At 42.6% G+C, this 24,405-nt stretch overlaps 1 protein-coding gene across 4 annotated transcripts in view; it reads right to left on the bottom strand.

Annotated features, from left to right (window-relative positions):
- Positions 1 to 394: 394 nt before the first annotated feature.
- The window catches only part of trappc11 (trafficking protein particle complex subunit 11), a 104,311-nt gene continuing 80,300 nt past the window's right edge, over positions 395 to 24,405 (bottom strand). For all 4 annotated transcript variants that reach the window (XM_068029360.1, XM_068029359.1, XM_068029363.1 and 1 more), the window contains exons 21-30: positions 21,379 to 21,527; positions 17,360 to 17,481; positions 14,279 to 14,398; positions 12,336 to 12,401; positions 9,945 to 10,101; positions 6,775 to 6,886; positions 6,432 to 6,523; positions 1,392 to 1,525; positions 1,045 to 1,212; positions 395 to 878 (exon numbers count right to left, since the gene is read on the bottom strand). In XM_068029360.1, the coding sequence (XP_067885461.1) occupies positions 834 to 878; positions 1,045 to 1,212; positions 1,392 to 1,525; positions 6,432 to 6,523; positions 6,775 to 6,886; positions 9,945 to 10,101; positions 12,336 to 12,401; positions 14,279 to 14,398; positions 17,360 to 17,481; positions 21,379 to 21,527 (1,165 nt within the window). In that variant the 3' untranslated portion in view covers positions 395 to 833. The remainder of the gene's footprint in view (positions 879 to 1,044; positions 1,213 to 1,391; positions 1,526 to 6,431; positions 6,524 to 6,774; positions 6,887 to 9,944; positions 10,102 to 12,335; positions 12,402 to 14,278; positions 14,399 to 17,359; positions 17,482 to 21,378; positions 21,528 to 24,405) is intronic.

Here is a 24,405-nt window from a genome sequence, read left to right as displayed (position 1 = left end):
CTCAGACCCAGATTAATTTGATCATTCAAGGTCAGTCACAAAATTATATAAAAATCACAACAAAAACAGGTCATTTGGCCCAGCTTGTGTTGGCATTTAACTTCCACACTGCAGCACTCCTAATCCCTGACAGTGCTAAACAGAATCCTATCCCTTCATGTTACATTACCATATCGAGCTATGCTGCATTAGTTTCGTTCTTCTAATTTCATGACTCAATTTTTTCAGCATATTATTGACTTTACATCTGACATTCTGGATGCTTGTATGATTTTTTTCCCTGTGCATGACACTTACAGCCATAGAAGAGTTATGTACAAATTCTCGTATAAAAATCAAAATCTGAATGTAGTTAACACTGCAAAAGTTTGATCAAATAACTTGCACACACAAATCATGCTCATACATGATTTACTGTAAGATATTTTGTAGCAGCTCCTCCAAAACAGTACATCAAAGCTGCATGATGACACTATAAGTGGAAAATTTACAATAGCATATTTTCCAAACACAAAGATCATATCACCCTGAACTTTAACAATACAAAGCTCAATGAAATCATGCAACAATCTTTACAAATAATTCTTAGTTCATTATCAACTTACTTTTGTTTACAGAACACTAATTTCAACGTCTTGAAATAATAAGCTTTTACACCTCCCTGGCCACTTGCATGCAAACACATAGGTGTGGCAAATTAAGAAATTGTAAATGCTGCAGCTCCAGTTCAAATGGCCAGTTCATTTTATACATCCATGAATAAGTATGATGATTTTATCCATTTCTTTGCTAGTCGCAATAGTTTGATTTTGCTCCTCAGGACAGTTTCTCCATCAAGCAGCTACAACAATTACGTCATCTGCTTGCCGACCTTGTGGCTAAAATTAAGCCAAAAATACAAAGTTATTTTAAGGATGATTGTCAGAACAATTTTTTTTTTACAAAAAAATTTATATTCTTTCCTATGTAGTTCATTAGAATATATATGGGTAAATCCTTGCATGTCTAAAGTAAAATAGGTTTAAGTGTCTAGATTCCATGTACCTTTACAAAAATGTGTGTGGGAAGGAATCTGCGCAGTAACTGGTTGGAGACTGCAGGAAACCGTGGCAAGCTTATGTTAAGACCTGGCAGTTGTTGGTACCCGGCCATGAGCGGATAAAAGTTGTATAATAACTCTTGTTCAGTGTCAGGCAGAATTCGCAACCGGACCTTGGACAGAAAACAAACAAAGTCAGAAAATAAGGAAGCAATTTTGAGGGTTGAAACGAAAAACAATTACACTTCAGATAATTACTTGTATTATCTATAAACAACGTCTACATTGTTGTTCCATCCTCCCTCTCCCAAAATCTTCAGACTTACCTACCCACTTAAGTAAAATGTATTACCTGTTTGAGACCAGAAAACATGAATGCGTCATTGGACTCCACAAAAATCTCCACATCCTGCACTAGTTTGGTCCTATTTTGTAACCAATATTTGACTGGCAAAGACTCGCGCACTCTACCAAAAGATGGAAGATCTTTCAAAAGAAAAGAAAAAGAATTAGACATGCTTTCAGATTTAGTTTAAAAGATTGCATACACCTCTGTTAAAGCAGAAAAACTACATATTTATGTATACAAATTCATTGTAGACAATCATGGAAACACGTATATAATACTAATTTGACGAAATTTAAGGCACAATTTTAATTAGAAACTTTGAAATATCTGCAAATGACAAGCTTTGAATGCTCCACCCTCCCACAGTACAATTGCAGAATGTTTATACTTAAAATATTGTGCATAATTGTTGTAATTCTGTATGCCATGCATTTTTTGAATAAATCAGATTCAGAACTTTAGCTATGACTTGGGCATTGGCCTGTATTGCTTTGAACATTAGCTTCCTCTTAAATCCTTGCTTGCTTCCTCCTTTGGACATTGTATTTGGTCTTAAAATGTTATTAATTACAAAGTAATTAATGACAACACTACTTCATCGGAGAACGTCATCAGGATGCGCCGCGTTGCGCACATGCGCAGACGGTTTCATGCCCCTTGCGCATGCGCTGCGGTCCGACTCTCCAGGACTGCTTTGCGCATGCGCAAAGGACGTGGTACGCGCATGCGCACACAGTCTATTCATCTCTGCGCATGCGCTGCGGTCCAACCTGCCGGTAAGGTTGTGCGCATGCGCAGATGACGTCATCGCGTTATTTCGTCTTCCTCCCGACGCGCCAGTTTGGCCTCTGCGCATGCGTCAAAGCTTCGGCGCGACTTTTTGAAAGTGGAAGGAGCGGAGGTTTCATCGGGCATCTTATCTGAATTATTTATTCGTTTTGGAGACTTGCTTCATTTTTATTTGACACAGGAGATTGTTCCAAGGTAAGTTGCTCTGCCTTTGTAAGTTGCTCTGAAAACATTTCCATTGTCTGGGCCACCGCATGTTCTCCAGTCCCTGTTGTGAGTTGCTCTGAAAACATTTCCATTGTCTGGGCCACCGCATGTTCTCCAGTCCCTGTTGTGAGTTGCTCTGAAAACATTTCCATTGTCTGGGCCACCGCATGTTCTCCAGCCCTTGTTGTGAGTTGCTCTGAAAACATTTCCATTGTCTGGGCCACCGCAGGTAGCAGGATGAAGGCACAGTGACTGTGATTTCTGGCGCCAAACAGTACACACTGCAGATACATGATGGCCAGGCTACCTGCAGCTGCATCTTCTCCATTCAGACTTTGTTGCCCTGCAAACATGCTGTTGTTGTGCAGAGGCATCTGGGTCTGCCTTTGGACAGGCTCGCCCCCAATTGTCGCTGGCGTGCATCTCAGACACCAACGACGACAGGCATGGCTGCTGCCATTGTGATTACAGAGGAACAGCCAAGGCCCCTCAGCCACAATGAAAAATACCGCTTGCTTTCAGATCAATTGTACCAGCTGCAACAGGCCGTTCTGCAGAGTGGAACGGCAGCATTCATGAGGAGACTGGACTGGCTGCGGCAACAGACTCTCCGCTGGCAGCAAGGACTGGCTGATGAGATGGAGCCATTTACTATGCCCAATAATTGCCCGGAAGCACCTTCGGATGGAGGTGGCCGCGCGCTGGACATCAGTCACGTGTCACAAACCCTGGATCCTGAGCGTCTCACCCCCTGGCCTAATGATCTGATGGACCATACATATGCCTACCTGTTCAAATCTCCACTTCCCCTACCTGCGGTACCCTCTCCTTGCTGCTCAGTTACACAGTCACCTGCTCCTACACCCATCAGGGCAGTGCACATGGACACACAGTCACCTGCTCCTACACCCATCAGGGCAGTGCACATGGACACACAGTCACCTGCTCCTACACCCATCAGGGCAGTGCACATGGACACACAGTCACCTGCTCCTACACCCATCAGGGCAGTGCACATGGACACACAGTCACCTGCTCCTACACCCATCAGGGCAGTGCACATGGACACACAGTCACCTGCTCCTACACCCATCAGGGCAGTGCACATGGACACACAGTCACCTGCTCCTACACCCATCAGGGCAGTGCACATGGACACACAGTCACCTGCTCCTACACCCATCAGGGCAGTGCACATGGACACACAGTTACCTGCTCCTACACCCATCAGGGCAGTGCACATGGACACACAGTTACCTGCTCCTACACCCATCAGGGCAGTGCTCATGGGCACACAGTTACCTGCTCCTACACCCATCAGGGCAGTGCTCATGGGCACACAGTTACCTGCTCCTACACCCATCAGGGCAGTGCTCATGGACACACAGCCACCTGTTACCCCATCCGACGTTGAAACAACCATGCAGAGCCTTGTGAGACTCCGCAATTGCCAGTTGCTGCCTGTCAAGCAGAGAGGGCGTCCAAAGGGGTCAAGCACTTGGGGAACATTCAGCAAGAAGAGACTGAGCACTAAAAGAAACAAGCATGCCGTGTCCAGTGGTAGCAGAAATGTGAATGCTCTTGCTGTGAACACAACTGGTGATAGTCGTAGGCAGGATTAAATGGGAATGGATGGAAAGACGCACGAGTAACATAACCACTGGCAGGGAACTGCTGGGCTAAATGGCCAGCTTTATGTTCATAGCCCAAAAGAAATGTGCTTCTTTTCCAGCACCCTCACATCATTCATGTTTTCCCTGAGAGCAGCATTGAACCATCACGAGATAGGGGCAGTAACATCATCCTGCCTCCTAAAGCTGAGGTGGGTACTAAGTGATTCATTGGCGGTGTTATTAGTACATGCCTTTACCGCAGAACACAAAGCATGCTCAACAGTAATTTCATTGGAGGGAGGGAAGCTCTGACACTGATGTTCTTTCCTTATTTTCTTTCATGTAAAACGTGCCCTTGAGAAAACAATCCTTGACACTTAAGGACGGCATTCAAGCAAAGGAGGCAGTGCGGGAGAGGACGCAAGGATGTGCTGATTCCTGCATCTGAGGTGGGTAATAAGTGCTTCATTGGCGACGTTATCAATTGGTGCCTTCACTGCAGAACTTAAAAAGGTGTGCACAACAGTAATTTCAGTGGATGGAGGGAGGCAAGCTCTGACTCTGATTTGCTTTATTTCTTTTCATGTAAAACATGCCGTCGAGAAAACAATCCTTGAGACTTAAGGTCAGCATTCAAGCAACGAAGGCAACTAGATCATGCTGCGGAGCTCATCACGATGTGGAAAGGAACATTGCATTTATGGATGAATTGGGAATGCACATTGGGATGCGCTTGGGGAACATTCACCAAGAATAGACTGAGCTCAGACTCTTGTGACTTTGCCTTCTTCACATGGACAATACAGTAGTGGAATAGAGAGCCAAGCTTTTATTCACCACAAGGTTCTCCAGGAACAATCTCTTCAGCTGTGCATAGCAGAGAATCGGCCTGTCTGTCTAACGGGAATGCTGGACACAACACTCATGTATCCATGCACAGCAGTTCCTCGGATACTTAATGAACTTAATAAAAACTTTTCAATAATTAACCCAGAATTGTTGAGGTTTTGTTTTGCATGCTATTTCCCCGACTTTGCAACTGCACTTCAGATATTCAACTATGGTGGGGGGAGGGCAGAGGGAGGGGGTGTTTGAGAGGGGGAGGGGTGGGGAGTGCGGGGAGGGGTGGGGAGTGCGGGAAGGGTGGTGCTGGGAGTTGCTGGCGGTGGGGGAGTGCGGGGAGGGGTGGGGAGAGGGAGCATGCAAAATGCAGGGACCAAACAGTTGCAATGCCTGAAGTACTGAGGAGAAGTAGAGAAAGCAACTGGGTAGGGGAGAAAGCAACTGGATTGGGCATCCGCAGCTGGAGGGAACGGCTGAATGGAGAGGGCCGGAAGCGAGAGGGCCGTAGAGAGCCGCGGGGGAGGCGACGTGCGTGCGAAGACCTTGGTGTCACCGGGTCCAGGGATCTGGCCAGTAAGTCTTTTTGCTCGTTTGTGTTTATGGCGCATGCACAGAAAAAGGCACTCCTCTTCCGTTCCGCTGCTCCCCCACCCCACTCTCTCCCCTTCCTTACCCCTCCCTCTTCCCCCTTTCCTCCCCCTCCTCCCCCTCTCCCCCCTTTCCCCCCTCCCCTCCCCTTTCCCCCCTCCCCCCCCTCCCCCCTCCCCCTTTCCCCCCCCCCCCTCCCCCTTTCCCCCCCTCACCCCCCCTCCCCCCCTCCCCCCTTTCCCCTCCCACCCCCTCCCCCTTTCCCCCCCTCCCCCCTCCCCTCCCCCTCTTCCCCCCTCTCTCCCCTTTCCCCCCTATCCCCCCTCCTCTTTCCCCCCTCCCTCTTTCCCCCCTCCCTCTATTCCCCCCCCTCTCCCCTCCCTCTCCTTCTCCGCTACCGCTGATCTCCCCGGCCCCCGCGCTGATCTCCCCGGCCCCCGCGCTGATCTCCCCGGCCCCCGCGCTGATCTCCCCGGCCCCCGCGCTGATCTCTCCCCGCCCCCGCGCTGATCTCCCCCGCCCCCGCGCTGATCTCCCCCGGCCCCCGCGCCTGATCTCCCCGGCCCCCGCGCTGATCTCCCCGGCCCCCGCGCTGATCTCACCCGGCCCCCCGCGCTGATCTCCCCGGCCCCCGCGCTGATCTCCCCGGCCCCCGCGCTGATCTCCCCGGCCCCCGCGCTGATCTCCCCGGCCCGCTCCACTCTCTCACTCCGGCCATTGTATTCTGCCACGTGTTTGTTAGGTTTCATCTCTGTGATTTTTTGAATAGCGCCATCTTTAGTCCTGGCAGCTGCAACAGTCGCAGGCTGTGACGTTTTCGTGGCACATGCTGTATCTGCGCATGTGCCAAAACAGCGCCACCTACCGATCGCGTTGTCAACAATTGCGGTCTATTAATTATAGACTCTCACTGGTTGTAGTATTGCTGCTGTACCTACATTTAACTCTTAAAACTTATATATATATATCTTTAAAATATGAGTGGTTCCATAACTCAGTTCACCTGCATGAACGTAGAGCGGAATTGCCTCCACTATTACATGGGGTAATGTAATCACCGTGTTGACAACAGGTACGGTTTTAGCAGCAGAAGTCCTATCAAAACAGCAACATAAAACCATAAGTAAGTGCTTAGCAACATGGGTCTTCTATTTTGATTCTCAACTTACTGAAACAAAGCAACTTCCCTATTATCTAATTAAAGACGGATTTCTGCTCCAAGACCCTGCCCATCAACAAACTGTTGAATGGCATTTTACACATACATTCGGATCAAAACAAAATGATGTTTTCATAGATGGAGCCAAACTTTTAATTGCTGTTTTAAGTGAGAAAGTATACTTTGCCTTTTCCAGGAGATTATATAACGACCTGAGGCAACTCCACTCAGATTAGTAGGTGCTGGTGGACACTGCAAGCAGAAGCACTCACTGGCACTTTCTCCTGTCTGTAAAATCACTGAACAGAAAACATTTTTAAAATGCTGAGCAACTGTCTCAAGACATCAAGTCACAATTGAATTTTTGTTGTTTTATATACATCACTAACCAACTGTTACTCAGTCTCAATCATTTTGTAGCAAACAAAAATAAGCCTTAGCTTGAGCAGGCTAATTTTTAAACACAATTTGGCCCAATTTCTGTACCCTATCCCCCCCCCACCCCAAAAAAAAACCTTTCTAGCGTGGGGCTATTTTATCATGAGTAATCACAGCAGATTTATAGGAACATAAGAGATAAGAGTAGGCCCTTCAGCCCATCGAGCCTGCCCCGCCATTCAATATGATCATGGTTCATCTTCCACTTCAAGGTCCTTTTCCCCCCATGCCATCCTCATTTCGCCTTATGTCATTTGTATTTAGAAATCTGTCAATCTCTGTTTTAAACATACTCAATGACTGAGCTTCCACAGCCCTCTGGGGTAGATAATTCCAAAGATTCACAACCCCGAGTAAAGAAATTTCTCCTCATCTCAGTCCTAAGTGGCTTCTCCCTTATTTTGAAATTGTGCCCTCTGGTTCTAGACTCCCCAACCAGGGGAAACATCTTAGCTGCATCTATCCTGTCTATCCCTTTAAGTATTTGGTAGGTTTCAATGAGATCACCTCTCATTCTTTCAAACTCTAGAGAATACAGGCCCAGTTTCCCGAATCTCTCTTCATAGGACAGTCCTGCCATCCCAGGAACAAGTCTGGTGAACCTTCGCTGCACTGCCTTTATGGCAATAACATCCTTCCTAAGGTAAAGGGACCAAAACTGCACACAGTATTCCAGGTGCAGTCTAACCAAGGTTCTATACAATTGAAGCAAGACTTCACTATTCCTGTACTCAAATCCTCTTGCGATAAAGGCTAACATACCATTAGCCTTCTTAATTGCTTGCTGTACCTGCATGTTAACTTTCAGTGACTTGTTGACAAGGACACCCAGGTCTCTTTGTACATCTACACTTTCTAATCTCTTACAATTTAAGAAATACCATCTGTTCCTCCTACCAAAGTGGATAACCTCACATTTCTCCACATTGTATTCCATCTGCCACGTTTTGCCCACTCACTAAGTCTGTGCAAATCTCCTTGAAGCTGCTTTGCATCTTCCTCACAACACACATCCCCACCTAGTTTTGTGTCATCCGCGAACTTGGAAATATTACATTTGGTCCCCACGTCCAAATCATCGATGTATATAAACAGCTGGGGCCCAAGTACTGATCCTTGCGGTACTCCACGAGTCACTGCCTGCAAACACGAGAATGACCCGTTTATTCCTACTCTCTGTTTTCTGCCTGTTAACCAATCCCTAATCCATGCCAATATAGTACCTCCTATCCCAAGTGCTTTAATTATGCTAACCACCTACCCGTGGGGGACTTTGTCAAAAGCCTTCTGAAAATCCAAGTATACTCTGTCCACCAACTCCCCTTTATCAATTGTTAGTAACAGCCTCAAAAAACTCCAACATGTTCGTCAAACATGATTTCCCATTCATAAATCCATGTTGACTATGCCCAATCAGATTATCCAAGTGTCCATTTATCACATCCTTTAGAATAGATTCTAGCATTTTCCCTACTACTGATTCAAGGCTAACAGGTCTGTAGTTAAATAGTGGGGTGACATTTGCGACCTTCCAATCTGCAAGAACCATTCTAGAATTTTGGAAGATGATCACCAATGGATCCACCATCTCCATAGCTACCTCTTTCAACACTCTGGGATGTAGAATATCCGGTCCCGAGGACTTATCAACCTTTGAGCCCCATTAATTTCTCCAATATCAAGATCGACGCAGGCTTGGAGGGCCGAATGGCCTGTTCCAGTGCTGTACCGTTCTTTGTTCAATACAACCTTCTTACTAATACTAGTTTCCTTTAATTCCTCATTCGCCCTAGTCCCTTGGATCTCTAATTATGGGAGATTTTCTGTATCTTCCTCAGTGAAGACAGAGGTAAAGTAGTCATTTAGCTTCTCTGCCATTTCTCTATTTCCCATTATAAATTCTCCTGATTCTGCCTGTAACGGACCCACATTTGTCTGAGCCAGAAGTTTCCTTTTCACTTACCTATAGAAGCTTTTACAGTGTGTTTTTAGCTAGTTTACATTCATATTCTATTCTCCCTTTATCAGTTTCTTGGTCCTCCTTTGCTGCATTCTAAAATCCTCCAATTCTCAGGTTTACTACTATTTCTGACAACTTAAAAGGCCTTTTCTTTTAACCTTATACAATCCTTAACTTCCTTTGTTAGCCATGGTTGACTGACTTTTCTTTTTGGGTTTTTGTGCCTTTAAGAAATATATAGTTGCTGTAAACTATCTAATAATTCTTTAAAGACTATCCATTGCCTATGTACTATCATACCTTTTAATGTATTTTCCCAATCCACCTCAGCCAACGTGCCCCTCATACCTTCATAATTTCCTTTGCTCATATTTAACACCCTGGCTTCAGATTGAACTACCTCACTTTCAAACAATGTAAAACTATTAAGGTCACTCATCCATAAAGGTTCTTTTACAACAAGATTATTAGTTAGCCCTTTCAACTATTCTTTGCCTTGGGGTGATACCCTAGGTATAACATGGAGGAGAATAATCATAACTAAATTGCCATTTTGAACATTGGCATGGATCTCCATGATACCAACTAGACTTCCAAACTTTTTGCTGAATAGGACCTTCCTTCAGTGAATAGAGGGGGTGCCATCCATTTGTACCACACAGAGGATTGCTCAAAGATTTTGTTGTTAGTACTAGGAGATTTACAAGCATGGATAGAAAATGAACTTGTACATTAGTTAACACTGAGCTCGCTTTCCTTGTGGAACCCATTGTGCTGCCTTGGTTGAACAATTAATCTCCAAGACACTTATCGGTGATAGAGGATGTCAAGCCCAGTATTCAGTCTGGGTGTGCACCTGTGGTATACAGAGTGTTATAATAAAGAATGCATTAAATCCTGAAATAAAAATGAATAGCAAAAAAAACAATGAACCTCATCTATAGCAGCATAAATTGTACCTTGTGCCAGCTGTGACTCCATCTGGTCAACTGCAGTCATGGAAGGTGCAAGTTCCAGCTTGCTGGTTACTATGGTGAGGGACCATGGGGATGCACTCAGGATGTCCATCATCAAAAGAAATGGAATATCTGCAAACACCCGATCCATGTGTTCAAACTGCAAAACATATTTTTTTAATTAAAAAGATAGGCAAATACCAAACAGCTAAGAATTAAAATAAAATACATGATGAATGTAGTAGGAAACTCTTGCTAAATCTAATCATTGAACTATGACAATAGAGGATGAAAATAAAGATGTATGGAGCTTCAGACTGGAAAAGGTTGGAACTGTCCTTTAACAGGCATGAAATAAATAATTTTAGTTGTTCAGTTGTAGAATTTGAATGCAGATCTCGAATAATACTGAATCTATTCTATCAATTTTTACAAACATTTTTTAATCCATACAATTAAAATTTAGTATCCTGCAAGTGTGCAAAGAACATATATTTGAGGACATGAATTTGAAATAGCATATACTTCAGTTATCTCCATGAATTGGTATATACCAGTTGAAGGAGATTGCTAGCTGGTATGCAGGCTCAATTCCAGACCAATGTGATGAACATTTCTTGTTTGGTGGTAGGTGGTTGGGCAATCAGCCCAACTTTTCCAACGCTTGTAGTGTCCGGAAGTATGGGAATTGGCCTTTTGTATACAGTCCCTAGTTTGCAACAGAAAGCTGCCCATAATTTTTCATTGACTCCGTAAAAGGTTGCAGTGCAGACACTTGTGTAGCTTAAAGCAGAGAGCACTTTATTCTACGTGACCCTGCTCAAATTCAGAGTGAGAAGAAAAGGAAAGCAATGGCCCCAAAAATCCAACTCTGTGGTGCATTAACTCTTCCATTATGGCATTCAATTGTACTTTGAATGGCTCCGTCCAATTTTTTTTGCCTCTAGTATCTAGCTTTTAAGGTTGTCGTCACTGAATAAAGAAGTCTTTAATAGGCAGTGCCGTTTGCTTGAACCCATCCAAAGAGTAAAGGCCAAAGAAAACAAAGAGGATGAATACGTTCCTCTTTCTCCTGAAAGTACCAAAAACAGCATCTTTAACTCTATCTCCTACCAATCAGTACAATTTACATTTGGCCAATCTGCCTACTCAAAAAAACATGGGTGGCTCATATAACAGGGAAACAGTTAAAAGTCCCACTGCAAGATCCATTGATATCTCAGTTGGTTTATCTTGCAAACAGCTGAGTCAGATAAAATCATGAAAACTCCAGGACTGATCCTAACTCTGTGCCGAGTTAGCTGATTGCAGCCAGTCTCAATGGACTGGGATTAGGGAAGGAATAAGAGCAGAGTTCTTATTTCTGATTGCCATCTCATGACTCCTACTGGAAGTGTGAACGTGTGAATGCCAAGTGAAGAGGATCATGCCCAACTGTGATGACCCTAACATCCAACAGCTTGCCAACAACCGCCATCAAGATTCACACAATTAGTGACCACTTGGGTTCAGTACCCGAGGATGTCCAGACCCTATATAACACCTGCAGAAAGAGGAAATGCTTTGAAGAGTAGAGGATGAAAAACTAAAGTCAGAATAAGTGTCTGTTCTTCATTTTAATGTTTTCTCTGTTCAGTAGCAATTCTAAAGGAACTTAAGATTCCTATCACACTTTTATGACTACCAGGTAATGACCATGAAATATTTCCTCACAACGAATGTCCCGATTTTGTGTCATTGTGAGCAACTTAGCTGCTCATCATGGAGTCCTAGAGACCACATATGAAATATGACCATTGGGTGAGGTGCTGGAGTATTGGTCGTACCTCTGTCTCAATGGGAAGGAGGGGGTAAGGCAAAAAAAAAAATCAAATGAATCAAGAAATAGCCTGACATGAAAAAAACACTCAAATACACATCATGGATTTTGCATCAATACATTTAACTCTTGACAAACGCTGCAACTTGAAAGTGTTATCTGTTAAAACTTCACTGGCTCACTGTTCTCACTCTAGCCAAACCAGGATGGCTGTTTAAAGCTTGTGATAGAAGTGAGCTGGGTAAAAATGCAGTGACCTTCAGCACTTCCCACCTTGTAAGATTGAGAGAATCAGTCCTCACTGTCAAAATGTGCAAAGTTGAACAATTTATAAATGAGTTAACTATTTTACAAATATTGTTAAAGTTTTCTTGAAACAAAATTTAGTTGGAACAGAGAAACCAAGCAGACAGCAGTGTTGCACAAGGGCAAGAGAGATACCACAGAAATGAATACTGTTTTAAAGACTTGATAGCCAGGTCCTCAATGCCCATTAGGCATAATTTGGATATATTTGCCTTAGGATTTGGCTTAAACCATCTAGTTAACATGAAAGAAATTACCCTTGCACTTACTTTTGTAGAAACAAACTTTGCCGTAACATCAAAAGGCACAACTGTTTCAATAGTGATGGTCTCATCCTAAAAGGCAAAGAAAACCTCAACAACTTTGCAGTGCTGCAATCAAACATTTACAAAATACAGATCAGAATCATAAGATCTTAAAATACAGAAGGAGGCAGTTTGGTCCGTCAAGCCATTAGTGCCACATGCCAGCTTTTTCCCTATAACTCTGCAAATTAATTCTCTTCAAGAACACATCCAATTGCCTCACTATTACGTGAAGCAGAATTTCTACAATTGGGCTAATTGCGTAGAAATGTTACATAATTAATCTAGAGATACATCCGAGGATCAGACAATTGAACAGATATTCTGGAAGGGGATGCAAACCGGGGCAGTGAGACTTGATCTACTGGGAGAATCCACAGGGTCAGAAGTGGGAGTGGTGAGTTGGACAGGAAGGAGATTGGCAAGATTAACTCCCATTGAATGCCCTGGGTGGTGAGAAAGTAGGATGGGAAAATTGGGGTTGCTGTTTGATGAGCTCTTTGGAGGATGCCAACAGAGGGAAACTGTAGGCTTATACAAGAGGGAGTCAAGCCTGGGATGGCAGCGAGAGAGCAGAAAGGTCAAGCACTGAACTGAACTGTTGAGACAGGGAATTTGGAGAGCAGAGTAACTGAGAAGGGAGACATGAAAGGAGGCATGATAATAGAAGAGCAGGGACTAGGAGAGATAAAGAAAAAAGTTTTTAAAAAAAGAAAAAAGTGGAAATGAGGTCTGGAGTGGCAGCCAAAATTCACATGTGAATGGATATAGGGAAAACTCAAGTTACATAAGCCTGGTTACATAAAAATTAGAATACATGCAAACCCGATAGTAAATGAGAAAAAGGAAAGATAATAGGAAGAATTTCAGTGTTAGTGTCAGATTTTCCATGGTACATAGGGCAGAAAAACGTGCAGGGTTATGGGGTGGGGTGGGTGGGGGGGTGGAGAAGGCAGGGGAACGGAATGGAACTGAGGGAATTGCTCTTTCAGAGAGCCAGTGCAGACACGATGGGCCGAATGGCCTCCTTCTGCACTAACGATTCTGTGAAACAAAGTTTTGAAATTTTAGACAATGTTTTAGCACTTAGTAACTAATCAATAATATGGAACCGCTATTTATATATATATTACATTTTCTATTTCGAGCATCCCTTTGGTTTTTAAGTGCACTAAAATGCACTTGTATTTTTTTTAATACAAGAAAAACTATCTTGGAGCATTTCTTCAAAAAGAAGAATTATACACCATGTTTAGACAACTGGGCATAACATTGCTTATAAAATCCCCAGATAAGCATTCTGAGCAATGCTAAGTATTAGACTAAGACAAGCTATAAGGCAGAATAACACAGTAGCTTATATTTTCATAACCCAAGTTGTGACAGGCAACATTACAAGCAGGGACATAAAAAAGACAAACTTGCATTTGTAGAGTCTTTCACAACCTCCAGACATTCTAAAGCACTTTATAGCCAATGAAGTACTTCTGAAGCATAGTCACTGCTCCACTGTAAGAGACAGGGTAGCCAATTTTCACACAATAAAGTTCCCCGAACACCATGAGCTAATGACCGGATAATCTATTTGTGATGTTAGTTGAAAGATTAATATTGCACCAGGAAGAACTCCCCTGCTCCTCTTCAAACTAGTGCCATGGGATCTTTTACAGCCACCTGAGAGGAAAGAATTGATTTTATGCTCATGTTTTTGGAATGGGGCTTGAATCCATGACCGTCTGATTGGGAGGCGAGGGTGTTACCTCTGAGCCACAACTGACATATTAAAATGTATTTCTTACTCTTCAACTTAATTGTACTAAAGATACTGGGAGATTAACATGGGGGAAAAAAGAAAAACCCAAACAACCTTCAATATTAGAAGAAAGGTTCCGGAAATTATCACCAACCTTATGGCATTTACAAATGATTTCTTTGCCTTCAACAACAGTAGTAACAACATAAGAAACATGGACCAAAAAGATTCTCGATCCAACCTGTCCACATCGGAAATGCAGAGGTTTCTCCACCTATACAAGATTCAAACAAACAAATATATAAACACTATTAAAGATCATCCAAAGTTAAATACTTTATGAAGCAACTAACTTTACTTAAAAATGAAACTTCTGCCAGAAGTCCACAATTTGTGAAAAACTTTGGGAGTAGCTCGTACAATCTACTGTGGATTGTGGCAGCTATCCATCAACACAAACTCAGTGTAAAACAGCTATACAATGCCTATGTAAATGAAACAGATCCCACCACTGTCATACGCCTGTCACTTTTTACTGCTATGAAGTTGGATTTTTCATCAAACATAAGAAGCAGCTTCCGATCAATATTCAACTACCACTTAAAAATAAAACTTGCTTATCACACACAGATCCAGGTGTTTTACATAATACCCAATGTCAAATGAAAGATAGAGTGTAATAAATGAGTCAAATTTAAAACAAAAATCAAGCATACACAGAAACACAAGTTTGCAATGGGCTACCCAGAGTCCCAGGTGTGTTAATTTGTGCTAAAAGTAACACACAACTGAATGGCCAATCAGGAAGCATCACAAGAATGCTGCCTAACTAGCTTAAAACAGGTGAGAACTATAAGTGCTCACTGGGCCAATGTAGCTGTGGAGTGCATAATTTGAGAGAAATGAAAAACCATATGACTTGCTAACCAAGGTTTGCTGGTCATAATTGACCATGTCAGGGTAGGAATAACTACTCAATGGTGTGCAGGAGTAATGCACTAATAAACAAAGCATTAAGTACACATGTAGGCAATAATCTGGCTGTGAACCAGGGGATCTGCAGAAGCTGAAGGGATATCCAAAAAGGTCTCTGACAAAAGTGTCAAGGTCAGAAGTGAAAATGATCTTTAAAAAATCATAAAAAGAGACTGCCATATATGTAGTCAGATACCCAAGTAATTTACAGGTGGCAAGACAAGTTGCCTTTGTATGCAAAATCCAAGTTGATCCTGCTACAAATGAACACAAAAGGGAAGCAGTAAAAATGGTTGTAAACTAAATGAGGTCAGAAAATATACTGATAATTCCAAAGTACCCAAACTTCTATTTGCTTGCTAACTTTAGATGTGTATGCATTGCATGTGTGTGGTGAGCACTGCAAGAAACAAATCTTACATATGTATCAGTAGAGATTGCTTCTAAGAGCAGGTTGAGAGGAACTGGAAGTATGTACAATTGTGAATGAGAAAAACTGTTGAAAAATAAGCAAGAATTGTAATGGTTTAGCACAGCCACACTTGATGCATCCATGCTGCTGTGTGACAAACAGACGAGTTGCTCTTTAATGTCACTATTTTTGCACCTTGCTGGACATCAATTAAATATCGAAGTGAAGACTAGTTACTAGCAGGAGAAAACATGACCCCTGTGTCCAGAGTACAAAAGGTAACAATTATTATTTTATTACATTTTTCTTTTTAAGAGAACATTATTGTTACTGAAGGCAGTTACAGCTGTGATACAAAGGTTGATTTTCGGAAAAAATGGACCAAGCAAACTGCCAGAGCACAAGCAAGCAAAGCCTGGCTACCCGACCCGAACAAACCTGACTACGTGCCGGGTTCGGGTTGGGCCGGGACTGGTCTGTATTCTGCATCCAGAATTCAGGCTGGACTGTACTTGTGGGAGAAGTTTGCTGAGCTTTTGCTTCTATAACTGTTATTTGAGTAAGTAGATTAATAGTGAATATGTATATATTCTTTCATATATGAGTTGAAAGTATAGCTACATATTGGTACAAAATGGAGTATCTGACCGAGGCATTGTGGGACAGATTAGTTAGCTCACAGTTGGAGCTTGGTACAGCATAACACAAACAACGAGAGGGCCCCTCTTATCAGTGTAACTGCAGACTGCGCGAAGCACTCAGGAATGCAGGCCCAATTAAAAGTGACAGTTGGAAGACTCTAGGATTATTGATGGGGCCTGAGCTCATCAATTGGTGATCAGGGGCTTGCATGAGCTGATCACGAAGCCACATGATGCCTAATGAGTAATCCAATTGGTAACATGTGTAATGTATGTAATCAATAACCGTTATGATTGGATTATGTCCAGCCGGGATGGGCTGAGTAACTGTATATCCGTTGTGGATTTCCTTTGTCCGGTGGAGTAGCACTGGACCGCTTTTATGTAAGGTGTGCTCCCCATGATATGAATAAAGTGTTTATTCTCAACGTCTGCGTCCGGAGAATTTGTTGAATAATTGGGCATAATCTGGATTTTTCCCCAACAGTACTGTTTTGTTTCGTATTGTTTTCGTTTTAATCTATGATTTTTATCTGTTTCAATAATATGTTTGTTATTTTCGGGTCGGCTCGGGCATTCAAAAAAATTAAACGACTGGCTTGGATCGGGTTCGGTTGGTGGTTGCCGGGCCCAGGTCGGGTTTTATTTTTATACCCAAGCCAGGCTTTACATGCAAGGAAATTATAGACATAACACCCATGATGGAGTAAAGCGTGATTTCCCAAATATGGACTTGCAACAAGGGAGGCGCCACACCTGAAGCATGCATTGTAAAATTGGTCCTTCTCTCTCCATGTCTAGTACTATCTAAACTTCTGTCAGTGAACTTGTACTCCAGAGGTCCAAGCTAATGCCCTGGGGACGTGAGTTCAAATCCCACCATAGTAGCTGAAATTTAAACACAATTAATAAAAATCTGAATTGAAAGCTAGTCTCAGTAATTTTGTCATGAAACTATCAATTGTCATAAACACCCATCTGGTTTACTAATGTCCTTTAAGGAAGGAAATCTGCCGTCCTTACCCAGTCTGGCCTATATGTGACTCCAGACCCACTACAATGTGGTTCACTCTTAACTGCCCTCTGAAATGGCCTAGCAGGCCACTCAGTTGCCAAGGGCAATTAGGGATGGGCAACAAATGCTGGTTTTGTCCGTGACAAAATCCCATGACAGAATAAAAAAAACAGGCCTATGAAAGAGATTTACCTTTTCCCCTGGGTGCAAGTGTCCAATGGGAATATCAGGAAGCAAAGCAGGATGAGAATCATCACACATCTCAGTACCATCAAGGGTGACATGCGTTGTCTGAGTGAGGTTGGCATCTTGGCCTGAAAATGGTACAGAAAACATCATTTTCAGTGTTGGTTCACAGAAACCTGGTAAAGTTCATTACAGAAAGCAGAAGGAGTAATCAGCCTTTTTAGATACAAGACTCAAATTAAAAACTTGGATAAGGCAATCTCTGCTATAATACACAGGTTTCAGATAGCTTTAATATGGTTGAGGTGCATAGTTATTTCTGCTTTAGTTACTGAATATACATTTGTGTCCCTTACCATGCAAATGGAAAGACAGAAGAGGCAGAAAGGGGTGTGCTGCATCCATCCTGTTTCAACTCAAAAATTTTGCCTATATAATAGTTACTATACATAAAAATCATTCAGTGTGTGATAGACATTAGAGAAATGCAGTAAGTGCCAGATACATGTAAGTATTTCTTCCACCTTTCATATAGATTCGGAGCTAGATCAAATAATGCAATAAATTTATAACTGAGCTTCCATTAGCAGCATGCCTGCATGTAGGGCACTGAATTAAAAAGTCCTATCTAGAATGCAAATGTTCATTTTAAAGCAAAACACAGCACTAGTTGTCACACACACTGACGACACCCAGCTCTACCTCACCACCACCCCTCTCAACTCCTTCACTGTTGCTAAATTATCAGACTGCTTTTATGACATCAATACTGGATGAGCAGAAATATCCTCCAATTAAATATTGGGAAGACTGAAGCCATTGTTTTCAGCCCCTGCTCCAAACTCCCTTCCTCTCCCTGGCAAAAGTGAAACACTAAACAGCCAGTTAGTAACCTTGGTGTCGTATTTGATGCCAAGACGAGCTTCCAGCCACCTAATCGCACCATCACTAAGACTGCCTATTTCCACCTCTGTAACATTGCCTGACTTCATCCGTCTCAGCTCATCTGCTGCTGAAATCCTCATTCATACCTTCATTCCCTCTAGATTTGACTATTGCAGTTCACTCTTGGCTGGTCTCCCAGTGATCATCCAAAACTCTGCTGCCCATGTCTTAAATCGCACCAAGTCCTGTGCTCGCTGACCTAAATTGGCTTCCAGTCAAGCAACGTCTTGATTTTAAAATTCTCATCCTTGCTTTCAAATCTCTGTGGCCTCGCCCCTACCTATCTCTGTAATCTCCTTCAACCCACAATCCTCATATCTACACTCATCTAATTCTGGCCTCTTGAGCATCTCTGATTTTTATTGCTCCATCACAGATGGCTGCATCTTCAGTTGCTTAGGCCCCAAGCTCTGGAATACCCTCCCTCAACCCCTCTACCTCACTTTCCTCCTTTAAGACAATCCTTTAAAGCCTACCTGCTTGACTAAGCTTTTGGTCATTTGACCTAGTGACTCCTTAATGGCTCAGTGTCACGTTTTCTATGATATTGGTCCTATGAAGCACCTTGGGATGTTTTATTACATTAAAGGTGCTATATACATACAAGTTGTTGTTATTGTAAATGATTTGCCTCAGTTTATACCGATTATTTGATTTTACCTCAATAACATTGCCATCACTGCTCCCCCTCAGCTCATCTGCTGCTGAAAGTCTCATCCATGCTTTTGTCATCTCTAGACTAGGCTATTCAAGTGGTCTCCTGGCCGTCCTCCCAGCTTGCACATTCTGTAAATGTGAATGCATCTACAACACTGCAGCCCATATCCTAGCTTGCACCAAGTTTCGTTCACCCGTCACTATCGTGTAAAACGAATTTTGTTTCATAACACTTTTGTGAAGCTTCTTGGAATAGTTTTACTGCATTAAAGACACTAAATAAATGCAAGTTGTTATTGCTGCTCGCTGACCTACATTGGCTCCCAGTCTGGCAGCACCTCTATTTTAAAATTCTCATCCATGTTTTCAAATTCCATCATGGCCTCACCCCTGTGCATCTCCAACTTCCTCTAGCTCTATAACCCTGCGAGATCTCTGCTCTACAATTCAGGCCTCAAGCTCATCCAATTTTCATCGCTCCATTGGCTGTGCACCTTTAACACAGAAAAAACATCCTACAGTGCTTCACAGGAGTATTAAACAAAATTGGACACTGAGCCACAAATGGAGCTATTTGGACAGATAACCAAAGGCTTGGTTGAAGAGGTAGATTTTAAGTAGTGCCTTAAAGGAGAGAGAATTGGAGATGCAAAGTGGTTTAAGGAGGGAATTCCAGAGCTTAAGGCCTAGGCAGCTGAAGGGACAGCTGCCAAGAGTGCAATGATGAAAATCAGGAATGCTCAAGGCGGCCAGAATTGAGGAGCACAGGGTTTTCAGAAGATTGTAGGGCTGGAGGAGGTTACAAAGGGAGGGACAAGGTCATGGAGGAATATGAAAACAAGGAGAACTTTAAAATCAAGGCACTGCCGGACCATGTGTCAATGTGGGTTAGTGAGCAGAGGGATGGTGGAACAAGTAAGCACAATCTTAAAATTAGAGCTAGGTCATTCAGGAGTGTCGTCAAAGCATTTTTTCCATAATGGAAATCTGGAATTCTTTTCTCCAAAAGGCTGTGACTTAATGAAAATGTCATTTGCAGGACATAAGCACTGCTGGCAAAGTCTGCATTTATTACCCATCTCAAGTTGTCCTGAGAAGATGAAGTGGGCCTACTTCTTTGATCACCTAAAGGTTTCATTGTCAGTGTGGAATTGGAATCACATATTGGTCAAACCAAGTGATGACAACAGGTATCTTTTCCTAAAGGATATTAGTGAACCAGTTGGGTTTTTAATGACAATCATGCAGCTTCATGGGTCACTTTTACTGAGACCAGTTTTTAATGCGCCAACCAGTCCTGGTAATGCGGAACACAGCGCACGCGCAGAGTAGGAGCCAATCTGTGGTGCAGTCTGATGACGTCAGCTACCAGCTGCGCTGTCGATAATCACTTTGTTCATGGATTGTGGGTGTCACTAGCTCTTCAACCAGACTGAAGAATCGTCACAGACATGCAGAGCCGAACAAGGACATATAAATCAGATTTAAATCATGTACAGAAAGCAAAATAAAGATTGGGAAAGAAAGATGGGATTGAGAGAATGAGAGATAAATGAAAGAAACATAAATGAGACAAAGTAAGTAAAATTTCTATTTTTTTTTTTAAATGTCCAACACTAATTAAATTCTGAAGAAATGAGACTCCACACTTGTAATATTAAATTTTCAGGGCCAGAGGGGTTGATTGGCAGTATTTATGACTTACCACGCCAATAAGTATTCCCTTTCACCCGAATCCACCAGCTCTAATTTTATCTGCCAGGTAGTGGGCAAGTACAGCAACTTCATGCTGTGTGTGTTTCAATGCTGAGTCACTATTATGGTTCAGCCTGTGGAGCAGTAGGGTAACTCAGACTACTTCTTTAGGATTTCTGCATTTAACTGCGTATGCGAGTACTCCAGAAGCTGCTGTCCAAATGACTGTAATAACGGTGAGTGCTATTAGCCTCACCGTTATTCTCAACACAAAATTGTTTCCCACCATTAATATATTCCAGTGCTATCTTTAGTAATGGACCAGTTTGAACGAGACACACTAATAATCTCCGCCACACTTCTGCCAGATTACGACAATGCATTTGCAGAGTGACAAAGTGCACCAAGACTTCCACAGCTATGTTTCATGACACAATGCATTCATAAGCACACATACACTAGCATTCCAAGTTTCAAACAAAACTGCAATACCTAATGTAGAGTCTAATCTAGTTTCAAATGTGCACAGCCCAAAGAGGGGTTGAAAAAAAATCATGACACACTTTGGTTTTCAGGATGATGAGTCGGCTCCAGCTGTTACACTGGAATTGGCACTGCACTAGCCTATTGAGTCATCTACTTCTGAATCAGAGTGCAAATTGATACCTATACAACAAGCATAAATTTGATGAGAAATCCTGCTGCATCACATGTTTGTACATGCATACCTGGTTTTAAACCTGCTGTGAGCTTGACATCTCTTGCAATGGTAGCCTCTTGTGACTGAACAGTAACTGCTAAGCAATACATTTCACTGGTCAATGCAGGGGGTTCATGTCGTAGCTGTACTGATATCCTTGGAACTCGAGAAATCACCCTTCAATTGCAAAGAGAAAAATTATGAAAGCAATACATTGCTGACAGAAGTGAACATTTTAAGCTGCAAGTATTCATTCTGAAGCAGTAGTTCTACACAAAGGACAGATTATGGCGATCAGATTACTTACAAAATACCTAGGGGTGAATCTCTGTGGGAAATCTTCCACCCATCTGCCATAACTGGCTAAAGAACCAGAGAAGAAATTCCAGGAAAATGGTGAAAATTCACACCAACATTGCTGAGCTGGAAGCAAATTATCTCTATAGAGCCGCACACAGTTCATCTCCCTAAAACTGAACATTCCTTTCTCTGTGATCTGGCGAAGTTAAGGTAGAAAAATATTTAGGAGCTATTTTCCTAGCTATAGCCACACAATATTTTCCCCACACATTCTTAATAGCATTGGCAAAATGGACAAAAAATGTTGACAGCCCACCATATAAGTTACCAATGTTTTGCTGACTTAAGTTTCAGAAGCTCAACTGACTGACCTTGCTGATCTAGTAAAGACCCTGACAAGAAAGTGTTTTAAATCAGATGAAGAATGTCTAAGCAAACATTTGGAGAGGCATTGGCAACAAATAGCTTCATAAAATGATCAGTTTAGCATGTTCCATCCTCAAGTTTGCATGGAATTTGAGAGACAAAGGGCAGTAAGGTTCCTGGTTCCATCTGGCATCTACTGAGTTATCGTTACCTAAGCACCACACAATCCAGGATGGGCCCTGATTCCATCCACAGCCTGTGCTCAGTTAGGTTTATCTTTGACAATGCTCTCTGCCTGAATGGTACTTGCACATCAGAAGCCAACAACACTAACATCATACAAGAAGCACCTTAACATATTTTACGAGTGACCACTCAAGACAAAGCCCCCAATCAAAATATATAATTCTGATTACGGTGGAAGCAACGCACTGTCAAATCAGTCCCGCCACTCCACAGGTTGCCTAACATATCACTTTAAACTTTCCAAATTAAAGAAAACCACAGCCAAATTGTACCATCTATTTACCCCTGAATGAGGTGAACCAAACCAGGTGTCTCTAGATCAACAAATTAACTGTTTAATTAGAAAAACTAAATTCTTAAACACTACTAAGATATAAAGAACATTTAAAATAGAAAAAATTAGTGCCCTTGCAAGTTTACGCTCCTGAAGTGGAATCTTCCAATGTGGAACAGTCCAAGGTTGCTCGAAGTCCTCACAGCTGTCTGATGGGGGGGGGGGGGGGAAAAGGTTCTTCAACAGTAGGACAGTCAGTAGTCTAGTTCCAGTTGAAGTGATGCTCTTTTTCCAGCGATGAATTCAGCAATTATCTCATAGAAACCTACAAAATTCGAACAGGACTGGACAGACTAGATGCAGGAAGGATGTTCCTGATGGCGGGGGGAGTCCAGGACCAGGGGACACAGTCTAAGGATAAGGGGTAAGCCATTTAGGACTGAGACGAGGAGGGATTTCTTCACCCAGAGTGGTGAACCTGTGGAATTCTCTACCACAGAAAGCAGCTGAGGCCAAATCATTAAAAATATTCAAAGAGTTAGATATAGTTCTTGGGGCGAAAGGGATCAAGGGATATGGGGAGAAAGCGGGAACAGGGTACTGAGTTTGGATGATCAGCCATGATTGTATTGAATGGTGGGGCAGGCTCAAAGGGCCAAGTGGCCTACTCCTGCTCCTATTTTTCTATGTTTCTAATTACAGTTCCGTAGTTAAAGTAATTGGTTATTTTCTCTTAAGAAATTAATCTAACTTGATTTATCAGAATTCTGAGTATAATAAATAGGGTATAAATAAACCGAGGGAGAGCTCTCTATCCTTCAGTATATGCTAACAGAACAGCTCTGTTAACTGTGTCTGTCAAAAGCCAGATTTTTAGCTAGTTTTTCAAAAGGCAATCGGCAACACTGTATCTTTGTCCTTGTTCTCCGAATGGCTGTTGCTAGTTTCTTTGAAACTAGTTGGTTCCCTCTCCGTATGGTGTATCCAACAGCAACCAAAATGCATCTTCTTCATTGCCCGAAATGACCAACAATTGATTTTTCAAATACCTGAACTTCTATCCCCCCAAACCTTCAATCTTTTGCCCTTCAACCCCTTCCCACATCCAATAAAAATTGATTTCCCCACCCCTCCACCCCTCCCACCCAGTAATTTTTATTACTCCCCCCTCTCCACCAGGTTCTCGCCTCGGAACTCCATGTGGAGCTCCGAAGGCGCACGAAGGCCGAACCAAGGCCGAACCAAGGCCATAAAATCAGCGTGGGACAGTAGGTAAGTTAATCAGAATATATTTAATGTCAACCTACATATGGACATGAAGCGCCCACCGCCAGGTGGCGGGGGTGGGGCCGCAGAGAGGTCCCCCTGCTAATCATATGCGGTAGGTCCTTCTCGACGTCACGGGTCAAGGCAGGCCTCTCCCCGCAGAATTTTACCGGCCCGTGCCGCAACCTGCAGTGTCGAGGGGCCGGTAAAATTCAGCTCAAAGAGTCCAATCTCCACGAAGTCAAAAATATTCCAACTATAATCATGAGAAAGGTGTTAGTTTTTCATTTTCCCAATGTGATGCAAAAGATTGCAGACAATTCACTGGGGACATAGCCCAAAGGCGGAAACAGCATCTCGGAGGAAAATTGAACCAAAAAAAAATTTAATTTTGTTCAAGACAAGAGATTTAAACAGAAAGAGCAGGACTGCTACTTGTTAATTTACTGAGCCTTGGTGATATGCTACATGAAGTTTAAAACAGCTCAAGTTATGAGATTGCAATCCTGAACTGGATTCATAGTTAATGTATTATAATTCTGGAACAAAATCTCAAACTGAAGATAACGATCCTCCATCTCATTTTCAGATGGTAGAAACAGT

This window comes from Heterodontus francisci, chromosome 4, assembly GCF_036365525.1.
Source record: "Heterodontus francisci isolate sHetFra1 chromosome 4, sHetFra1.hap1, whole genome shotgun sequence".
Taxonomy (NCBI): domain Eukaryota; kingdom Metazoa; phylum Chordata; class Chondrichthyes; order Heterodontiformes; family Heterodontidae; genus Heterodontus; species Heterodontus francisci.
This window is presented reverse-complemented; position numbering and strand designations above follow the sequence as displayed.